The sequence below is a fragment of the Trichogramma pretiosum genome, unplaced genomic scaffold, assembly GCF_000599845.2.
Source record: "Trichogramma pretiosum strain Unisexual culture from Peru unplaced genomic scaffold, Tpre_2.0 scaffold84, whole genome shotgun sequence".
In the NCBI taxonomy this organism is placed as follows: domain Eukaryota; kingdom Metazoa; phylum Arthropoda; class Insecta; order Hymenoptera; family Trichogrammatidae; genus Trichogramma; species Trichogramma pretiosum.
Genome location: NW_019640790.1, coordinates 545,334 through 567,473, shown reverse-complemented (window position 1 = coordinate 567,473; position 22,140 = coordinate 545,334). Strand labels below are relative to the sequence as shown.

The 22,140-nt window shown below is 36.2% G+C and overlaps 1 protein-coding gene across 4 annotated transcripts in view; it reads left to right on the top strand.

Annotated features, from left to right (window-relative positions):
- The window catches only part of LOC106657998 (transcription factor E3), a 48,621-nt gene that overhangs the window by 1,476 nt on the left and 25,005 nt on the right, over positions 1–22,140 (top strand). Inside the window, exons 1-5 of one of the 4 annotated variants that reach the window (XM_014379757.2) lie at positions 4,880–5,016; positions 5,116–5,596; positions 6,254–6,426; positions 12,397–12,610; positions 13,306–13,827. In XM_014379757.2, coding sequence (XP_014235243.1) covers positions 5,189–5,596; positions 6,254–6,426; positions 12,397–12,610; positions 13,306–13,827 — 1,317 coding nt within the window. In that variant the 5' untranslated portion in view covers positions 4,880–5,016; positions 5,116–5,188. Of the gene's footprint in view, positions 1–4,879; positions 5,597–5,740; positions 6,177–6,253; positions 6,427–12,396; positions 12,611–13,305; positions 13,828–22,140 lie in introns of those variants that run through there. The other 3 variants (XM_014379758.2, XM_023463056.1, XM_014379759.2) reach the window with 3 other exon arrangements.

Below are 22,140 nucleotides of genomic sequence, written 5' to 3'. Positions count from 1 at the left end.
GGTCTGGATTGGATAATTAAATTGAAAAATTTGAACGTAACGATAGCTGCAGATGATATTATTTGTTTACCAAGGTTAACTCTTTTATAACGGGTGAAAGTTGTTTTTGAACGCTAACGTATCTGGAAGGGGGAAGGGGCTCGTCAAACATGGATTTCTTCAAAAATTTCATCGATGAGATGTGGCTGCATTTATATATTCGATTGAATAAACAAAATATCGAAGGTTAATTCGTGTTTGACGAGTCAAAATGACGTAGTCGCAAGTGTCACTTTCTAGTTAATACAAGTATATACAAGAATTATAAGATAAGTAAGATAAAGCGAATGTATATTAAATCGCAGGACTGCGACGTTACCGGTAAAAATTCAAATACAATTATGCCGCAGCCGCACGCTCGAAAACTGTCGCGGGTGTATGCGCGAATTCGCCATTTTTTCATACTCAGATTCATTAATGCTCGCTGCGTGACATCGCCAATACGTTAGAAAGAGACGGAGGAAAAGTCCCAAGCAGATAGATCAATGAATAGCGGCATTTAGAATGTAAATCGTCAATTTGCTTTTTACGGTCACGTGAATCAATTTAGCCGAGTTCTGCGCTCTTGCCAAGGCATCATCTCAGTCGCATACGCACGATCGGTCGATCGTGTACACAATCGAATGCGCGTGTACAACGCAAAAGAAAAAATAAAGACGAAAAAACAATTTACAAAAATTAATCTCGCGAGAGTGAGAGAGCTGTGAGCGCGAGTACTATTTATCACGCTGATTGCGAGTGATTGTCATTTTTAATATAGTCACAAATACGGTCAAACAAGTCGACATAGGCGCAGAAACTATGTCACTGCAAAATTTATCGACTTCGGAGTATTTTTTTTCTTCTTCTCTTATTCGATACAGTTGCTTATAATATATACATATACAAGCACGGTATATATAAAGACACTTGGCACACATCGCAAACGTGTACGAGCACACGTAAATACATATTGCACAGGCGGCTCTCGGCGCCTCGTGTGCGCACAGTTGGTGTAATTTTTTCATTTAGAATTCGGACGCTCAGCGCATTTCGTAAGATTGCACTAATTTTTACTAATAAATATCGCGCTGACGTTTGACTATGAGGATACGCACATGAATTTCGACTTTCCGCGTACGATTTTCGTCGTATGAGCAAGATCGTCCATGCCGAAACGCGCGCCTTTTACAACTTAGAAACAGTGAGCTCCTGTACTACCTAAAATTATCCATCATACAATGTGGCTTGAAGCATCATTTACATTTTTTGAATACAGTATTTGTATATTTTTACAGCGCTAGCTACAGCGATCTGTTGACTGTAGCTTTTAAATATTCCAAACGAATAACAATAACATTTATGTGAAATTGAAAAATACTTATCTAACAATATTTTATATCGTCTCCTACTGTGACAACCAAACCGTTAGAAATTACTACTTTATGTAATTTTTTAAACTTTCTGTCAGTTATCAAAAAATCAACATCGTCAAACACTTGCACATTTCAAGTACAATAAAATGAAGCGCTAAAAAAATTCCCGGAATACGTTGATGTGAACGAACGATTAAAACCTCTGAAACATATTTTTTTCTTCCTCGGTGTTTCATTAATATTTTCAAAACAGGTGAAAATCTTAATTCTCGAAGGCATATTAAAATATGCAAGATATTCGAGGAACTACTTTTTAGACATTTTTAATTTTTTACTTACTTTGTTCAACAGGGCCCGAATCAATGATTAACATTTTAACAACTTTAATCAATCGTCAATGTGCTGTACAAAATGATTTTTTGCAAAATAATTTTTTAACAAGCGATTCGAATTAAAAAAAACACTTTTCAATGAGTGTCTGATGATTCAAGTAGTATATTGCGTTAACATTTTAAGGTAGACGTCCAGAAGGATAAGTGGAAAATGACCGGATTCAATGCCAATCACGATACTCGACTTATTCTAATTTACAACAATTTAGTAAATAATTTCTTGTTTGTCATTTACATATGTTATAAAAAGTTATAATTTTCAAGATATATTTATCGGTTCCGACCTATTCTTCATGACTTATTAGTAAAACTCATCTGTTATTATAATTAACATCGAAACAAAAAACAATTTTTCTAGTCTATATCGGAAATGATCCACTTAATCGACGAAAGTATATGAATCAGAATATTTTGTTAACCACTGATACTGGGCCAACGAATTTAATGAAAAAATCCCGTTCACCCGAGGTTTACGTAAGACAACGTTTTAAATTTTAGCATGTGAATGGAATTCTCAAAAAATCAAAACCGAATTTCGATATAATCTGAAAAATTAAATGTTGCAGCAAAGCAAAAATTGCACATCAATATATAGATTCCGGCAAATATTTACGATAAAAATGATTTGTTTTTGATTGTGAAATGTGTGCAAGTGCTCAAATTGATGCTGTTTTCGTCGTGAAACCGCCATTATTACGTGTCTACCGTCACCTTACACTTTCACATTTTCATTTGATCAATCCTTCAACACATGAAACCTTCTCTTTTCGTCAAACACACATTTGGGCATTCTTCTCTCACCTATGGCTTTTAAAATAACATCGAGATATATTTCATATTTGTTGATATGTATATACTTCCGAAAATCAATTATTCGAAAGTGAAATGTTATCGCCTAACCATTAAGACTGGTTTAAGCGGACATTAAATATCAATCAGTATCACCAAGTAAAGCTCGGTTCAATGAGCAAAATTGTCAAAGCCAAGCAAAGTTTCTAATCATTACTACACTAATTAGCAATTAAAGTTAGGTACCGATATTGCAAGCGTTTAATTATTTATTTGATTATTCAAATGATGCACTCGATTTTAATATACCTACGTACAGCTCAAAACTCGTTGCTGTAGCAGCTAGCTCATGATATACTGATTTTAAACGCGATTATTTTTCTATTTCCAGTATATAACGTAATCAGCTGTATATTCGCGAACCATCGTAATGCCATCGATTTGCAAGACGATACACCAGCAAAACGAGCATCTTAGATTGTGCATATACATTGTGCAATCTCTATTTTTTTACAGGTCAACGAACTTGGAAATATACAATAAATTGGCGCTTATCGCTTGGCATGGTAACTAAGTTTGGCGTTGAAAACGGTGACATGCAATATCAAGATTTTATTTGATTAAATATTCAATTCATCGAGAAATAATTTTTTTCGATCGCAATATTAAACTTATCTAATAGATTATACATAAAATTCAAAATTTACGTACTTTATCATAAAAATCCATAATGAAAATATTCAAAAGTATCGTCAGTACAAGTTAATAAGGCAATTGCAAAAATGAATTTAATATTCGGAGCTGATAATCGTCTCCCATCCATCGAAAACGGAGCATAGCATATTAAAATTTCTGAACCACTACACGTTCAAATAGTATATAAGTATTCAAGGATAACACTTTCAATTAATAAGTTCATGTACAAACGTTTATTACGTATATTTATTTATTGTTATATATGTTTATTATATATTAATTATTGTTAAAAAGCTAAAGAGGCGTAGCACAAGAGTTATAACTCTTATTTTTTCACAAATCCTACTTTATTCAAATAAAAACAAGGTGTTTATCAAATAGGCGCTAATTAGGTATAAGTATAGGCTTCATCTTTGGAGCTGAAACTCGATGTTGTAATTCACTCGATTTCTTCACTTTTACATTTGAAACAAAACAGTAAGATTGTAAAAATCTATTCCTCAACTTGGGTTTTTCAAAATCAAGTATTTGGAAGAAAATATCAATATTTAGGTTAGTGATATAATTCAAAAACACAAAAGATAAAGTTTTATTACAACTGCAGAAATTTTTCAGAAAAATTCCAAGCAAAAGCACAATGTCAGACATTTATTGATGGACGCGACTAACAATCATTATCACTAGAATTACTTGGCCAAAGATAATAGAAGTAACTGTTTACTCATAGTCAAAAAAATACACTAAAAAGTCAGATCATTAAAATATTTGTTGTCATAACTAGACTCTATATCCAGCAATGTAATTCAACTATGAAACTGATTATATAGTACTTACAGATATATTGTATATAGTAAATTATATTGTGCAGAGATTTTTTAATTTCAAAACACTATATTGACTTTTTTTCTTTCTTACTGTCTGAACCAATGTCCAGTGTACGATTCCGTGTCAACGAATTTCACCAAATCTATAAACTAATAAAATTATATTGCGGAATATTATTGGAAATTAATTGAAAAAGCAAGCTTTTCCTCGATGATTTTTTATTCAATGATAGATTATAAAGTAGAAGTTCAAGCCAAGCTTTTTGTATAAATTACCATTTGAGTTTAGGCTATCGGTGTGCTGTAACTTTTTGAAGCATCAAAAATAGATTACAAGTGAAAACTCAAGGAATAAAAATATTAGTTGATTATTTATAATTAGTAAAAGTAATAACTCAATTTTAAATTTACATAAAATATAAATAAATAAACAAAGTAAGATTCGATAAAATATGAATCTAAAAAAGTTATGGCTGACGGTAAAGGGATTGAGACACCACACAAAGTTATCATTAAATAGCATCATCTTTATATGAATGAACTATACCTAGGAAAAATAGAGAGAAAGAGAGAAGTCAAAGTCGGAAGCGTTGACTTTGACAAGCTTGAGCCAAGAAACCGCGTCATCGTTCAGAGCTTTGCCAAATATCTTTACCTAAGCGGCTAGAGCAGAAGCGAAACAGAGAGCGAGAGAACGCTAAAAGCTCATCTGCGCGTATGCGTGTGTGTAGCCAGAGAGGAGAGAGACGTTTACGAGATAGCTTTGCGGTGCAAAGTTTGTAAGATTTTATATTAGTAGCGTCGCGACGACGTCGAGATCGTCTGAATTCGATGACAATAATAATCATCATTAGAGTGATGAATTTCAGTTTAACGATTGATTTAGAGTAGCCGTTCGGATGATCGATTTATCGATTGCAAGTTCGTTATTAGCCAATATGCAGCGAGCGCGCGTGCAGTAAAGTGTTGATATATTTTTCTTATCGCTCAAAAGAGGAAAAAATAACGCATAATTTTCAGGGCAGTTCAGTGAAAGTAATGTGAAAATTGTTTCGCGTGATAAGACATTACCACAGTAGAGAGAAAGTAGACGATGAATCAGACTCCAACCGATGCGACTCATCGTCAAATCATCGAATTCGAAGAGTTGATATCGCGTTTCGAGCGTATCAACGATGGAACATACAATCAACCACAGCAACAGACATTGAGTTTAGACAAAGGCCTGGACACTTTTAATAATGAGCATTACGATTTGAATACAAGCCCGGCTTTATCTTTGGATTGCAATAGACAATTGCCAGTGCAGCAACTTTCGAATTTGGCTATACTCAAAAATCTAGCGAGACTGTCAAGGTCGACCGCGGCTACTGCTGCTCCTACCACTACTGACTTCCTAGACCAGAATAATCAAGCCGGTAGTGGTGGTGCTACAATTTCTGCCGCTGTTGGTCAACAGCCGGCAGAATTGTTCGCCCAAAAAATCATTCCAGAGAAACAGGTGTATCAATGATTTTTATTTGTGATGTTATTTTAGTAATATTGATTCTAAATTACCTACTTTGGATTTTATCATTTTACATACTAACTAGATTATTTTACTTTTTGAGGGTAGTCGAAGTAGTGTTGATGATTAGAACTTTTTTCCTGAGCGAATTGTCTTTCAATTTTACTTGTATTAGTTACTTTTTTTAAATTAAAATTTCAATTAAAAATCGATGAGTGGCATTAGAAGTATAGAAGTAACGTAAAAATTATTAATCAAATCAACTTCTTTAGAGTGAATACATGACAAAACGATCATATCTAATAATACTTAGTTGGAGGGGGGTCCACAGATATCGTAAAGACTCTAGATCCATTGTGACTGTAAACTCACAATTCGGCTGAATTGGTCAATCAAAATATATATTTATCAGTATATTCAAAACAAACTTTAATTTTTCCAAGAAGTAACGACGAAATGTTTATATTTATTTCCTATACGTAATTCAAATAAGAATTCAATTCGATGATATTGATATTTTTTGTAAAGTCTGAAGCTCACTTGATATCAAAGTCCAAGCATTGAAATCATAGAGGTTTCTTTTGAAAATAATATTACATAGAGCGGAGAAGTAATGTTTCTAACGATAAAAAACTGTCTTACATGTACCAGTCAACACTGTCACAAGAGAAACCGGTGCGCGTAAATATTGGCATTGATGAAGATTTACAAATGATCCTGGAAATGGATCCGTCTATTGTGGACCGAGTACCACCGACGGCTGGTTCGAATCATAGCAAAATGGCCATGACAACGCCACGAGCATCCACGCGACCACAAGGCTGGTACTGTATTTCTCCTCTCCTAATTGTTGTGTTCGGCATGCTGCTTACTGTTGTAACGCGTACTATCAATCCCAGTAGCATCGACGAAGCTGCTTTAGTTGGACATTGTTTAAAATTTTCTGACTCATTAATTTACGAGATGTTAATACGGTAAATCGAGACTGCGTCGGATGAAATAAATTGAGAATAAAATCCGTATCGAGGGGTTATTTTATAGAATATCTATTTAATTTCCTTAAGATGGGCAAAAATTTGCCGGAGTTTTGGGATAAAGCCAAGACTCTTGCGATCGCCATAACGGATTTGGCACGCTTGCCTTTTAGATAATTTCAAACTCTATTGAAAACCATTCTCAGAAATAAATTCTTTGCTCCAAGAGGAAGTGAACGAAAGTAAGAAAAATAAAATTCATAACATATGCAGTATGCATGCATGCGTAGAAAAGTATACCTACGGAACACTTGTTACAATAAATACGAAAACGCTCGCTGTTTTCCATCTGGAATCGGAAAATTATCAAATTTCATGCACAAGCGATTTTAATCGGGAAGCCTCCGTTTATGACTGGAAGAATATTCTTATATATTTACATAATATCCAAAAAAAGAAATGCCTGCATGCATGAACTTACGTATGTATACGCATGTATGTTTACTTTCAAGGTTGCTGTTTTTTTCGAGCCTGCATACTAATTGTTATTTGACTTGACTCTTTTTCGAGTATGTCGTGTACGAGTGCGTAGCACTTGAAGTGCACGAATTTAGTTATTCACTAAAACTTTTTTTTTAAATTTGGGATATTTACAATTCCATGCAATAAGATACAACAAAGTGTAATTAGTTAGACTTAAATTCTTCCCACTGGTGGGGAAAGATCTCGTCTGAAGTCCTTTTAAAGGAAATAAATAAAGCAGGGATAACGGGCGGGCGTGCAGTTACGAGCGCATAGTACAACGCAGGCTACGAGGAGAGCTTCGATTTTGGCTCGACCTTTAAAACGACGTGTCTCGACAGCTTTGACATGGCTCGCAAACGAGAGAAGTTTTAACGTCGACAACGAGCTTAGTGACAATTAGCATGCAAAATCGTAGTTCATCGGGGATTTTTTTTCGTTTTCTCGTTTCACTGTGATCACTTGTCATTAGTAAAATATCGAGACGCACGTCTGAGCTTTTTTTTGAAGTCTTAAACAAAAATTATTCTTGCGTACACATATTTCTTATCATTTCCTTTGCTTACGCGGGGTGATATACTCCGATCACACTCCGCGCGTTTCATAAAATAATCTTTCAAGTTTCCCAGAATTTTCTTACGCGTGCAGGTGGGAAAATAAATTCTCTTCTCTTTATTTTTAATTTTAATTTTCTTTTTTTCTTTTTTTGAATCATAAATCAACACGATCGTGGTAAACAACGCTCGTACCCGCAAATATACAAAGCACCAGTGGCGGGTAGCAGTTCTCGACGAGTAATCTAATCTAATCATACATATACACGCGAAGCCCCGAGTATATGCAAACAATACTCGGGCACAAGCTGTAGCATATACATGTATGCACTGCTTTTGATAATTAAATGCGCGTGTACCAGTTTCTTTCGCTTATTTCGTTTTTTCTCCCTCTCTCTCTCTCTCTGCTTACGTTGCGTGTCCTTATATGAGAGTGCACCCGCTGCTACGGCTCGTGAAGCTGACATTTTTTCTTACTTAAAACGCAGTCACAAAGATAGAATGAGATTATATTCAGCTTTGTTGCCGCACGCAAGTCGCGTGCAAAAGCTTCCAAAATTATTTTTCATCGACGTCAAAAGATAGGCTTGTGTGTGATGTGATTAAAATGAGAAATTACTACAAAGTTTCTCTGTCTGGCTGTCTCTCTCTCTCTCTCTCTCTCTCTCTCTCTCTCTCTTAAATGAAATCTTTAAGGGTCTGTGACCTTGTCTCCGACTTTTATCTTATCAATTGTAAATGCGTTCATTAATGACCTGAAAATGACTTCTAATAAAGCGTGAAAAAATATCAACTGCTGCTATTTCAATGTTCGGCCATGATATGCCGGGTACGCAATAAAGTTTACAAGGTTGTCTCGGAACAAATACAAGGAAAGAGAAAGAGTTCATTCTAATAATTACGAAGGATTTCGATGAATCACTGAAACTCAATTCTAATGGTTTGATGCTTTGAATCCGCAGGGCTGCTAAGATAAACGTTAAATTATTTGTGAAAGATTAGATGAAACCTCAACAAAATTCTCTTAAGAAAATATTTTAGCGCGAAGATTTCTAATGTGCATATTCTAATGAAATGTAACGAAAAAACAGTTTTCGTCAGTGCTAAACTTTTATGAAAATCCGTATACACGAGGAAAATGGCCTGGAATGAAGCTTTAAACTACGACTGCGATGTGCATTTGAAGCCAGAAGTCGCATAAATAAGTCGAAAAACTTTTCAAAAAATTATGCTCGACAAAGACTTCTCACAGCGCAGCGTATACCGATTTTTTTCTTATTTTTTTTTAAATTCCATAGAAAACTAATGCAACGATTTGTGTTTTATGCACCTGCACCCCTAGAAAAGCGGCTTCAACGGCTTCATTAAAATGCGCGGGAGAGTTCGTTAGTGCTGCTGCGAGACGGCAATGGGGCTTTTGCGGAAAACTGCTGCTACTCTGCTGCTGCTGCTGAGCTTGCTACGCACTTATATACGTCAAGCTTTCACGTTTTTGGTAGCGTGACTTTTCTCCCATTGCGCATGAAATGACGAATTTAATAACGCCGTGTAATATTTTTGAATAAGATTTTAATATATATGGCCAATTCTCTGACAAATATAATGGCCAAAAAATCTTTTTTGTTAGCATAAAGAACTTGTAGTTTTTGATACAGTACATATTTTATTAGAATTATCCGGATCGTCTATCACCCATTATTGGTGATCCAATTTAGCATTTTTTTTAAATTCGTGGTTATTGCTACAATTAAAACTTTTTTCTCAACCCAGGGTTATTTTATGGAAAAATTCCTATGAGTTGGCTTTTATAGAAAGTAACATAGATATCAAATAGAAGTCAAAATAGAATCGAGCTCCCTTACAATGTCAACTGATACCTTTAAATTGTAGTAATTGATTTCGAAATCTAATATACTTTTGAGTAAATTAGTTTAAATTGTTACCTTGCGCACGTTAAACGCAAAATTGAAATCTTTCACGCGATTTTAGCAATGGATCATCGATCGATACCGAGAAACTAACGATCTTCTCGACTCATACCGACAGTAGGTACACAATCTTTGAAATAACGATTGGCGCCACTGGTGTCGAAAATGCAGCGAAATTTTTGCAACTCGATCTTTTACAAAATCAAAAGTTCTTTAAACTAGGTCTTTCACAACTATAAGAAAAGTAAATTTACAAGTCGTTTTGCTATTTGAAAGAATGAATTATTTGAAGAAAAAATTATATTTGATTAATAAAATCAAAAAATGCGATTTATCGAATGCAAAAACCGAGTTTACCGACAAAAATTAAAAAAAAATCAAAGATTGACTTGAACCATTGGATTAGTCGTTACCCATGACGAACAAAAGAGCGAATCCTTGCCTCATAATTCAAGCTATTGACGAACCAAGCGAACAATTAGAGCCGGTGTTAACGAAAGCCGAGTGTGAAAGAAAAAAAAGAACAAAGGTTTCGTGCTTTTGCCGCTGCTCTAGTCAACTGAGTGATATGTGGTTGCAGTATCGGCGTGTTTGGTTCTTATCGCAATGCGTATATATATGTTGTACGTATAGAACGCATAAAATATAGCAACGAGCTCTTCTTCTTTTTCTCTCTTCTGCCTGTGCCACCACGTCATTCGTTTGAATAAAGTAGATGGCAGATTTAGGTTGACTTAAGTGGTATTGATTAGTCGCATCGAATGGAATTTATCATGGTGCTCTTCGGTATTTATTTTTCTCCTTGTTTATTTATTTCTTTAGAAATTTTTTATTCATCATTTCACTCGTGCAGAAGTGAACTTGAGGCGCATCCTCAAGGCTCGTCGTTTCTAATACGAGCAAACGTATACTACACGCGGGACGGATGTCACCGTAGTTTAAAAATTAGCGAATTTCTCGGACGAATTGAAAAACGAAGCGTGACGTACAGCGTAGCGAGTGATGCAGGCTAGCTAAAGAAAAAATCCTGGGATTTTCAGATGCAATTATCGAGCGCGGGTCGTTGGCATAAACCAACCAATCACATTACACACAGACATTTCGCTTTTTTAAAATGTTGTTACCTTATAAGGCTTTTTAATGTGCATCGAGTTCGAGTGAACTCATAGAGAACTATTATTTACTTGCTCACGAATCGAATTTATGAAGAATCATAAATCTTTCCGGTTATTTTTAAACGTTGAACTGTTGAATGAAAAAATACAAGTCGCTCGAGAAAATCAACTCAATTTCGTCAAAATTGTTTTTACTCAGAATTCATGTGCAAGGAAATACATTTTTTTAGAGCTCTCGTATCACTGAACAATCGAGCAGCTACTATATACACGGAAGTGAAACAACAGAATCGAGCGATAATATCAGCCGGGAAAGTAGCCGTTGCCGTGTTGTTCGCGGCGAATAAGAGGCGAGAAATGTAAAATGACAGATAACGTGCGACTTTATTGACAGAAGCTTCGATTGGCGAGCGAAGACATAGCCGTGCACGAGAGACAGAGAGGTGAAATTCCAAATACACATTGAATGTACGGCGCAAACGTTGTGTGTGTCTCGTGGTTTTTCATTTGCCACCACCGTATGTAAATGTCGATCTGTCAAGCTGCGAATGTTTTTAATTAAAATTCCACTAAAGGGACTCTCTAATGGGCAACGCACGCGATTGCGCAAATGTTTAAACAGTGCACGACATTAATATGGAATTCACTTTTGTATATATGTGTTTAAACTTTTGAATTCATCGAGATCGTAAACGACTGCAATTATTATTTATAAATAGGGTATTATTTCGTATAAATATAACAAATATAATGTTGATAAGTAATTACGAAAACGCATAATAAACACAATGCTAGCAGACTTTTTTCATATGCAACGAATGCATGTCAAAATATTATATATCTGACGTGAAAAGTGGATATTGCTTGTAAAATTTGACATGATTGCGCATAAAAAGATTTGATTAACCCTTTGAACTTTTCAGGGGCAGGAATGAGATAATGCCACTCGTAGCCCTATATAGTCGTTCGTTGAGCACATTTTGAAATACTATTCGCGCACCGAAGGTACGGCTTCGGAGATCGTCAGTCTAACGGAGTGCGCCTACATTTTGAGATCCACCACACGTGCATATGTATACGCAGCGAGCGAGGGAGAGAGAGAGAGAGAGAGAGACGGAGCTAGGGCTTTCCATTAGATTTTCAATTAACGCGTTAATTAAGCCCGAAATCGCGCGAGCACGCGGTTTACTGCGTCGCGCGTTGGAGGGTGTGGTACGCTCCAGCATATATACACTTAGGCGCGTAGCTTATATAGAGCTAAAACTGCTACTGTAGCCATACCACTGCTGCAGATGTAAACAGAAACGCATCTGTCTTTCGAGGATACATGTGTGCACACCAGATGCGTGTGCACAAGCGGCTACCGCTGCTACTGCCGCTGCTGCTTGTGCAGCTCCTAATAACAATACACCTAGATATTGTTGCACTGTACGTATATATGTATATATATGTACGACTGCGTCTATATGTCTCTCGAGCAGCGCGCGAAAGAGCCCAAGTCAGGCGTTATCGCGCGAGCACTCGAAGCTTTTAGAGAATATGTATTATGCGTTCAGGAGTCATGTACTGCGCAGGTGTGTGCATCTAGTCTCGTCATGAAATTTTCTCTTTCGTGTGTTCAAATGAATGACTCCTAGCGACTCATAGCGACTTCAGAACACCAAACGTCATTTTACATGCCTTTAATTTATATAATTTCAGCCCACCGACTTTTAAAACAGCCACGCCAACATCGCGCACTCAGCTGAAGTTGCAGTTGATGCGAGAACAGCATCAGGAGCAGGAGAGACGCGAGGCTGAACTTCGACAGACGTTGGAACAACAGAGGCCTCAGGCCGCTCAACCGCGATCTGTACCCCCAGCAAACACGCAATTATCCACCATAGGTGTTGACGTGCCGCCGCAAGTACTGCAGGTTTGTATTTTTGTGTAGAGCGCCGGCTAGTCGCTGCGTTTTTTTTTTTCTCTAACCATACCCGTGTGGTGTGCATATTTATAATTTTATATTAAAATTTCTCTGCGAAGCGAAAAAAAATAACGAAAAAATGTCGCCATACGGCTAAGTAGACGTAGATTCTTTTACGTCCTAAAGGCGCGCTAAACTAGTGTTTACGACTATACACGTGCACGCTTACGTACAGGCGGGTCTTGCATTTTTTAATAACCGCTCGGAGTTGTGCAAAAAAGGCATTTGAACTACGACACCCTAACTTCCAGGAAGCAACATACGCGTTTACACATGACACTATCTGAGTTTGTAAGCTTCTCAAGATTCGAGAGCTTTTTCGTCGCTATAGGCTGTCTGCGACTAACTTGAATAAAAATGGTGGCTGATGATCATTTAATCTTGAGAAAGTAGTATAAGATAATTTTTTTTGAAATTTCAATGTATACAAATATACTTACAGACTTTTTGTTTTGATTTAGAATAAATATAAGTAAAACGAAAAGAGTTTTCTATAAAAATAAAACCATTATTACCCTTTAAATATAGCCAGAAAAATGAAATTTCACTTTAAAAAATACTAGTAGCACACTGCAATTTAGGCTTAAATCTTTGTTTCAAAATGTTTTCATTGACTGATAGGTAATATTTACCTTGTATTGTAGGTTCGGACCCTTTTGGAAAATCCGACCCGTTATCACGTGGTCCAAAAACAGAAGAATCAAGTTCGACAGTACTTACACGAGTCATTCCGCGCTGCCGATATTAGCGGAATAGATACAAGTACAACTGGAACGACCAACAATAGTACCGATAACAGTAGCTGCGTAAGTTTAGACAGCAGCTTAGGGCTTGATCATCATCAGCAGTTGATAGTTCAAAGTGCTCCGCCACCTCCAGCTGGTTCTATAATTGCAAATATCCATCAACAATCGTCGTCTGTACCACCAGTTCGTCAACCTCACAATCAACATCAACATCAACATCATCATCATCATCACCATCATCTTCATCAACAACAACAGCATCAGCAACAGCATCGGCAACAAACCGGGTCAACGCATTATTCGATATCAGAAGCTCTAATTGGTACACCTGCGATTCATCAACAGGAACTACTTGGTTCAGATCCCAAGTTGGGCGCCATGTCTCCAAGTTTGAGCAGCGTGGCCACCAGCAATTCCGAGGTTAGTGCCATTTAAAATTTTTTAACCCTGTCCGTAAGAAATATCACCTCTTGCGTATCTTATCCTACAAGCCGTATATTTAGTGCACACAATGAAAGAAAAAAATGCTGCATCAAGCAGAATGATCAGCTTGCCTTTGAAATGTATGATTTCATGAGCCAAACTGATCATTCTGTTTGATGTAGTATTTTTTTTAGTGCACGATAGATCCTAGGAGATTTAATAGCAGTATTGAAAGTCAATCATACAAGTCGTATAGATCGATAAGAAATCTTGCACTGGGAGATACGCAATGGCCTAAACGAATTTTTATCGTCCACTGCCTTCACGATGAACTTTGAGATCTTTGCTGCTGCTGTAGCAAACTCATCGTTTTCAAGATTGTATTATTTTCTTTAAAATCCCTGATTTATAAGGATTCTCGGTAAAAGAAAATTAATCGATCTCCAGGTATCGCGTCCAATTTATACTTAGCGAGAAATGATTCTTCATTCGAATCCGGATGCATTTTGCATGCTTCCATCGACAGAGCTGTGCACGTTGCTCAATTTCAATAAACAATTATGTAAGTCGATGCTTAAAATCAGGTTCTTTTTTTCATTGCGTGATGGATATATACATCGATAATTTAAATTGCCCGAGTTTATTAATTAAGTGTCTTTCGCGCTGTTCATTATACCAGGTACAAGCCAAGTAACACCCATAATGCACACTCTTTAGCCTATTATGTATGGTAAAGAGGTAAATATTGATTTATAGTTGCATGTTTAAATTACGCACACCTGTACGACATGTAATATGCTTGTTTGCCATCGACAAACCTCGCATCATTTAAAGTCTATTTTCATGTCTGGCATCTGTATTACGCTTGTCGCACATCCTTTGACTTTTGCTAAATCTTATGCGCATGCGTGTTATGTTTAAAATTTTGGATATTTGCTCTTTAATCCAATTCAAACGCTCCATCGAATATGTGTATGCTCTTGCACAGACATAACAAATTGCCAACGTCATATTATAACGTATACTCTACGTCCTTCAAAAAAGAGACGCGAGAGTTGCGCAACGTTGCCAATGCATTTCTATCTATGTGAGTATTCAGCCTCGATTGTCAAATTTGTACAATCAAAAATCTGTATATAAAAAATTATAAATCGAGTGAGATTTTCTGATATTATATCACATCAGATCAATTATGCACAGACATTTACCATTTTAAATATTATATTACATTGTGAGTGTTATAACTTTTTCTTTTCTTTACTAATTATTCCACCGGGAAAACATTACTTGTATACACGCAACTTTTTATTATCTTTAATTATCGTCCACTACTACTGCGTATATCTTTATACATGCCTGACATTGTAGATTTTTCAAAGCTGTGACTGATCGAATCTCCCGTTTCAATTTGCTACTAAAACTCGGCATCGTTTTCAGTGTGATTTGTTTAAATATCCGACTAGAGAGATTATTCCGATAGAAAAAAAGAGATAAATTCAGCACAAAAGTCATACGTCGCAACTATCGACTAAAAGTCATTCGTGTGCAACTACCTATTGTTGATAATTTTTTACTTCTTGTCCTCAACATAATTTTATCTTTCATAATTCAACAAGATAAATATAAAAGCCAAGTGTACGTCTCGCGGGTATATATAGCGGTCCCGCATTCAACCGCATTGTTCAAAACTTATCGGCTGACTGTGTAAGATACTTGCTTTAAATTCAATTGAAAAGTATATCGATTTATCGAGAAAAATGATCGAACAAAAAAATTAAGTTAAATTTAGCCTATAGAAAAGCCCGCATGACGCCATTTACACTACGCACACGAGCTTCATTTTTCCATTGCAATGTATGTACGCGAGCTCGCGTTCCGTTCAACTCGAGGCAACTCGGCCAATTGAATATTATATGTGTCTGACTTCAATTGAAAGCTCCGCGAAAGATGACAAGTGGGTCTTCTTCTTGCGTGAGAATTATTTGTCTTATGTGAAGTGAGCGTGCTATGTGCAGCGTGTTTAAGAAAGTTAGATGTTCATATACAGCGCTTTATTGACGTCACAGAGAACACGATGCAAATACGCACACATGTGCCTCGTTAAAAAAATTGACCCAGACTGAACACACATACATACTTTGCGTCGTTAGTAATTATGCGACTTTTATAAGCAAGTTTTGCTATTTCAAAGTCGCTTCATTATATTAGCCGTTCACGCCTGTGCATATAGTATAGGGTATATTATATGTATAAATATTGTGCGTGTCGTTTCATAATTATTGTAACGCTTACAATTTAGCTCTCAGGCGCGATGTAATCGAAATTTTTTCTCCTGTACCACAATGTAATTGCCAGCCATGTTTGCCTAAAAAAAGAATCGGAAACATTTATTTATACGTGTCGAAATTTTCATTAGTACAATACGCACGCGCTCGTCCTTTTTTCCTCCACTACACACGAAATTTACCTATTTGTAATACGAGTTATTACTCTTGCACACCCACGCAATATATACAGCGAGCGACTGCTGTTGCTGCAGCAGCTGCTGGTTAACAAGTTGGCACGAAAGTAATGTCGAGGAAAAACAAAAAAATTGAATTTCAAAATTAACATCGATGTTATACCTCGTTGTACCCACACACATACACACATAGCTGCTGCCTATATTGAAGGTTATTTTTTTTTCGCGTCAAACATTCGGCGCGTTAAATACAGCATGTATACCAACCTACAGCGTCTACGTATGTACACGAGCACATAAACGAGTAAACTCGCGATTGACCTTTTTTCTGTTCTATGTCACATATTGACTTTACAACTCGCTCATTAGTTAGTCCTTTTTTTGACTCGAAGAAGCGAGTTAGGAAAAAAAACGAGGTCGATATACAGAAAGCGTTAATTAAGCTTATAAATACATTTTCTCCCTGGCATATAAGAGATCAACACGTCGATGACAGATATGGACTACAGGAGATTGTGTAAATGTATTTGCGTAGCCACTGAAAAATAAAACATTTTACGATGTTTATTACCCCGTGGGTAACTCGTATGTACGATAAAATTCCACATTAATTTTACGAATCAAATTTTACAAACATCACAGTTTAGTGATAAATAATGCAAAACAACAATTTTTCGAATAAAAACACGTCAATATCTGTATACATATATACTCCCATACTCGAGTCAGACGCACTGGTAAATATTTTAACGTTCCCTGTGAGCACAACTTTAGGCGTAGACCGAATCAAAACGCACATCATAAATTGCAGAGGTAATTATCTAATTACCCATCGCAGCGACTGAGCTATATACACATACGTGCTCCTCTCTTTCTTTCCCATATAAGCTCAAATTTATTATCTTAATTATATCGAAGCACTCGCGAGGACTTTTTTTATCTATCGACTTGTAACAGAGATGTGTCGGCGTGTGCGAATAACGCAGTAATACAGGTTTCATGTTACATAATTACTTTATACCATCGTATATGGCATAAAATTCATTTCAATTATGGTGTAAAGTTCTGCAACACTGGCATAGAGCTTTGCCAAAAATTCGTACCGTCGAGAGTCAATGTTTTTTTCCAATAACTTTCTGCAATAATTAAATTCAGCCCAATACTCGCAACTCCCTCTATATTTCTCTTTTAGAAATCAACAGTGTCAATACAGTGATGCTACTATCTTGTTAACGGTAATCGGTTACAAGAGAGTGCAAACATTTCCTGCCTGCGTATATACGGGATGAGTAAGAGAGCTACTACGTACGCTACTGGATATGTTTATGTTTAACCCATCCATGTATCATCCAATAAAATAGTTTCTTTTCCTTCTTCGGTAGCCGGATATTATACAATGTAAATAATCATAACTCCGCTAAACAGTTTTAGTTTAATCGTGATTTTTACTCCATTCCTGAAAAATCATCATTATTACTTCTTTTATAATATAAAAATAAAATTATTTTAAAAAGTTGGGAAAAACCAAAATATGAATAGTTAACACCCTTAAGGGGACTTAAAATTGAAATTTTCAATACAATAGGAATACAAAGGAAATCGAAGAAAAATTCTTTTCTGAAAAGTTAATACAATTTTTTTTCAATTTAAAGTTTTCTTTGAAGTTTCATCGTCAAATAAATATTAAATAAAAAATAATAATAAAAGTTGAATTCAATTAGTTTCGGGTAGGCATAAACGAGTTATTAAGTCGGTAGCACTTATAAAAATATGGATGTATATATATGTACACAATATAATACATATCGTATAAAAGTATCTAACAAGTCTACCTCGTCCGACTTCATATATCGCGTTCCAAATTTCGTACTACTACGGATACTTTTTTAATGTATTTCGATAAAACTTTAAAAGCTTATATGAATATGATGCGTATACCACGACGACACGTACCAATTGCTTTTGGAGAACTTTTGTTTCCCTTAACAAATATATCTGGGTCAAATCACATCAACTAGTGAGGTAAAAAAATTAAATATAGGATTTACTTAGGATTAATTATTGCTCTCACAATATGAATGGACTTAGACAGCTCAAATCTTGGGGAATTTTCATTTTCCATGTATTTTTGATGATTACATACTTTCAAGGAGACCACTTCATCTGAAGATCACAGAAAATTTTTAACTAAAAAAAAAAAGATTTTTTAAATAGGTTATAAAATCCATGAAATTGAACGGAGCCTCGTAGACTTCAGGTACTACGAGACCCCGAAAACTTTGGTGAGGATCTGTGACCAGGAGCTGAAGTGATTCATTGTTATAAAAAAATATGAAAAGGCTCATGTTCAAATGCGAGGTGAAAGAGATGAAAAATAAAACGAGACCGAATTTTTATATATAAATACCGAATTGCGCTTCAAATTGTACGATGCACACGTGTATAAAATAAATTATACAGTCGCAAGAGCTTTTTTCACACTTTAAAGTATGTGCGATGCTTATCTTTTGAAAGATATTATATATATGCGGGCAGCGAACATGCGACGAAGGAAAAAGAGAGGAGCTTGTAATATGTAACGCAAGATATTTAACGCAATAAGACGTCTTATCAGTTTTACGAGTACATCACTTGTTTCTTTGATTAGAGATTTGCTATGCTTGCACGACCCGCACACGTATATAATATGTGAATGTTGAAGATTTATCAGAGCGATAGTGTGATTTTCAAGATTATATGTCGTTGATGTGTATGTTTTTAACGCGTAATTGCACTTATCACTACGCAATAATATATGAAAGATGAGCCAGTTTTTTTATTATAAGCTTAAATGGTTGATAGAAAACTGGAACTATAAATTTTCATAAAATAATTGCGCATATTTTGGTAAAAAAGGAGATGGAAGGAGAGAAAGAGAGATTTGCAAAATAACCAACCCATGCATTCAAAAATATTGACTGGAAAAATATTTAAACTCGAGACGCGTTAAATAAGAAAGCGCAAGTCACTATATAACATTGAAATCGAAATAACGAAATATAGATATATTAGAGCGTCAGTAATCGCAACTCAATCAAGCCTCGGCGATTGCAGTGCGTTAAAATTTGAAAAAATATTTATTTTTATTTCGAGCGCTCTCCGAACTGTCAGCGAATTTCATGAAGAACTTAGCAAAAAATACGATCGGTGCAGGACACGAGCCAGCGACGAACATTCGAAATGAAAAAAAAAAAAAAAAAGAAAAATATTGGTAAGCTGTACATGTATGCAGTAGACGCAGACACACACGTTGATGCACACGTAGCTGTGTGCGTATGTACGTCAAACGTTATGAAACGTGACTTGGAATCTGTTGTTATCGCGCTGGGTTGTATATAATCGCGCGCGCGAACGACGCGCGCTTCTCTAAGATAATGGGTTAAGGCTCTTGAATCTCTGCCACGTGTGCGCATGTACACAAATGTATGTGTATGTGTATTTATGTGTGAGTTTGTAGGTGTGTGTGTGTGTGTGTGTGTGTGTGTGTGAGGCCACAGCACATGCATTGACACATACATGCGCATATTGTGCTCAGTCACTGTGCAAAAGGATTCGCGCAGCTCGCGCACGTTCCGACATTGGATAATTCCATCTATATTGAATTGTTACTCTCGAATGATTTTTCCTTCCATACATGCGAATTTAACTGCGACACTCAACGAACCGCCACGCATATCGAAAGTTAACGGCTGCAACGAATTATAGTCTGTATAAATGAATAATTACACGTAAACGCAGCTGTAGCTATGAACTTTTGCGCGCGATCGGATATTTTAACCAGAGCATATAAGTGTGGACGCGTATAATGCACGAGTGTCGAAGCGAGAAACTGTCGATGGGATGGCGCTCTAGAGCCACTGTATAGCCAGTTGCAAATCTACTGAAATCAGCGGTACGTTTAGTCGTATGTTGCTCCAAAAGTTGCGCACCGGTACACGCGGTAGCAGTTGATTTGCAAAACGAAACGATCGACGTGTACGCTTCATTTGTTTGGATTACGGCAGTCGCGATGATGTATTGTTTGTTGCTATGGCGCGCGTGGACACACAAACGCGCACGCTCGATTAAGGCGATAAAGAGTTATGCGGTAGATTTTTTTTATAATCGATTGACTTTTAATGCTGAAGACACTTAATATCAAGAACAAACATCCTCGCAAGCTTGATAAAAATGATAAATCAAACGGTGCGTGAAACTTGAAAAGTTCAATTATTGCCGTTTAATGAAACTTTCGATTATTAACAGCTCTAGTTGATTCGCGACACGCACCTTTAATTTAACGTATTTTGTTTCGCGACTCGCTTACTTGCTTCTCCTAAAGTGAACTCAATTGAAACGTGCAGCGTACAGCAAATAGACTAAAAACTGACTTTCTTGAATAAAAAGCCGCAGATTAATATCGAGTGTTAAGAAACTATGTATGAAATACTTGCCTGGCGAGAGGGAATATTTAATTCATAATATGTATGCTGCACGCGGCACAGCACTGAATCGATCCGAGTAATAAAATGCGATTGTATATACATATTAATACGTATGAAACGAGGTTTTCGAAGGTGATATAAATTTCCAACGCTGATTCACTCCCGTAGCGGTGGTCTTTCTCTCGACCACGCGTATGCATGCAGAGACACGCATATATACGCGCGCGCGCATGCATCCACAGACGAGAGTGAGTTCTGCGGTGTGTATGGCCCTGACATCTAGTTTACACGCAATTGCGTGTGTTGTTTGCCTGATACCGACTTTACGACGGCTTTGAAGCTGCACATACGTATACACACTTTTAACTTGCACGCACACACATTTATGTGCAACACACATTGCTTGATCTAAGGCCTTTCAATTATAACGACTATCGCTTTTTTTTCCTTGAACAAGCAACCGTTTATACATGCTTTATAGTTAACACATGTAACTGTATAATGATTTTTTTTTGCACTTCGGAAATGAGCGAATTTTTTTCCTCTTATAGATATTTTCTGCGACATTTCATTCAAGTTTCTGCATTTTCCATTTTTTTCTTGCTCGGTAAAAATTTTCCGAAACATGAAAAAATACATATTTATCAAGGATCGCTGCGTCGATTTGGTCGATTATGTGTGAGATGGGTCGTGAATCGTAATTTCGGCCTGATTTAATTTGAACGGTATTTGTGTAACAGTTCAATCGATAAAGGTAAATATTGCGCACAACTTTGGTTTCTTTCAAACGTATGCTCATATGCGTATCAAGATCAACAGGCTACGCGTAAAATAATTGACAATCGATGCCAATTTGCATATTATCAGAGAAAGAAAAAAAAGAGAGAAAGCAAGATACTGAGCAATGAGCGATTATTGCGTACACCTACCTAATTTTTAGAGCGTAAAAAGTCGTTATACAAAAAAGCGATGACAAAAATTCAGCAAATCCTTCTGTTTGATCGATGATTATAAAGGTAGTTTGTTCATGATAAATGACTGAAAATACAAATTTACCGCGTTCGTTGACAATTTTAACTTTGTATAGCTGCAAACAAAACATCTTCATTTCATTATTGGATCTTGCATATTTCTATAGAATTTTATTTTTTGCATAATTTTATAAAAGATTTTTCTTATCAGTATACCGATAAAGAAAAAAAGAACAATTAAAATAAACAGCACCAATTCGAATTTTAAGGAAACGATTCGCAGTTATTAAATACGTCTGACAAGCTGTGCAAGCTCTCTCACATATTCAAGCTTCTATTAATAGGCAGCATATAAACTCCCGAGCGATATTAGTCTTTAATTTGGTCAAGGTGCGTCCGTGTTGCGCTTGACAAC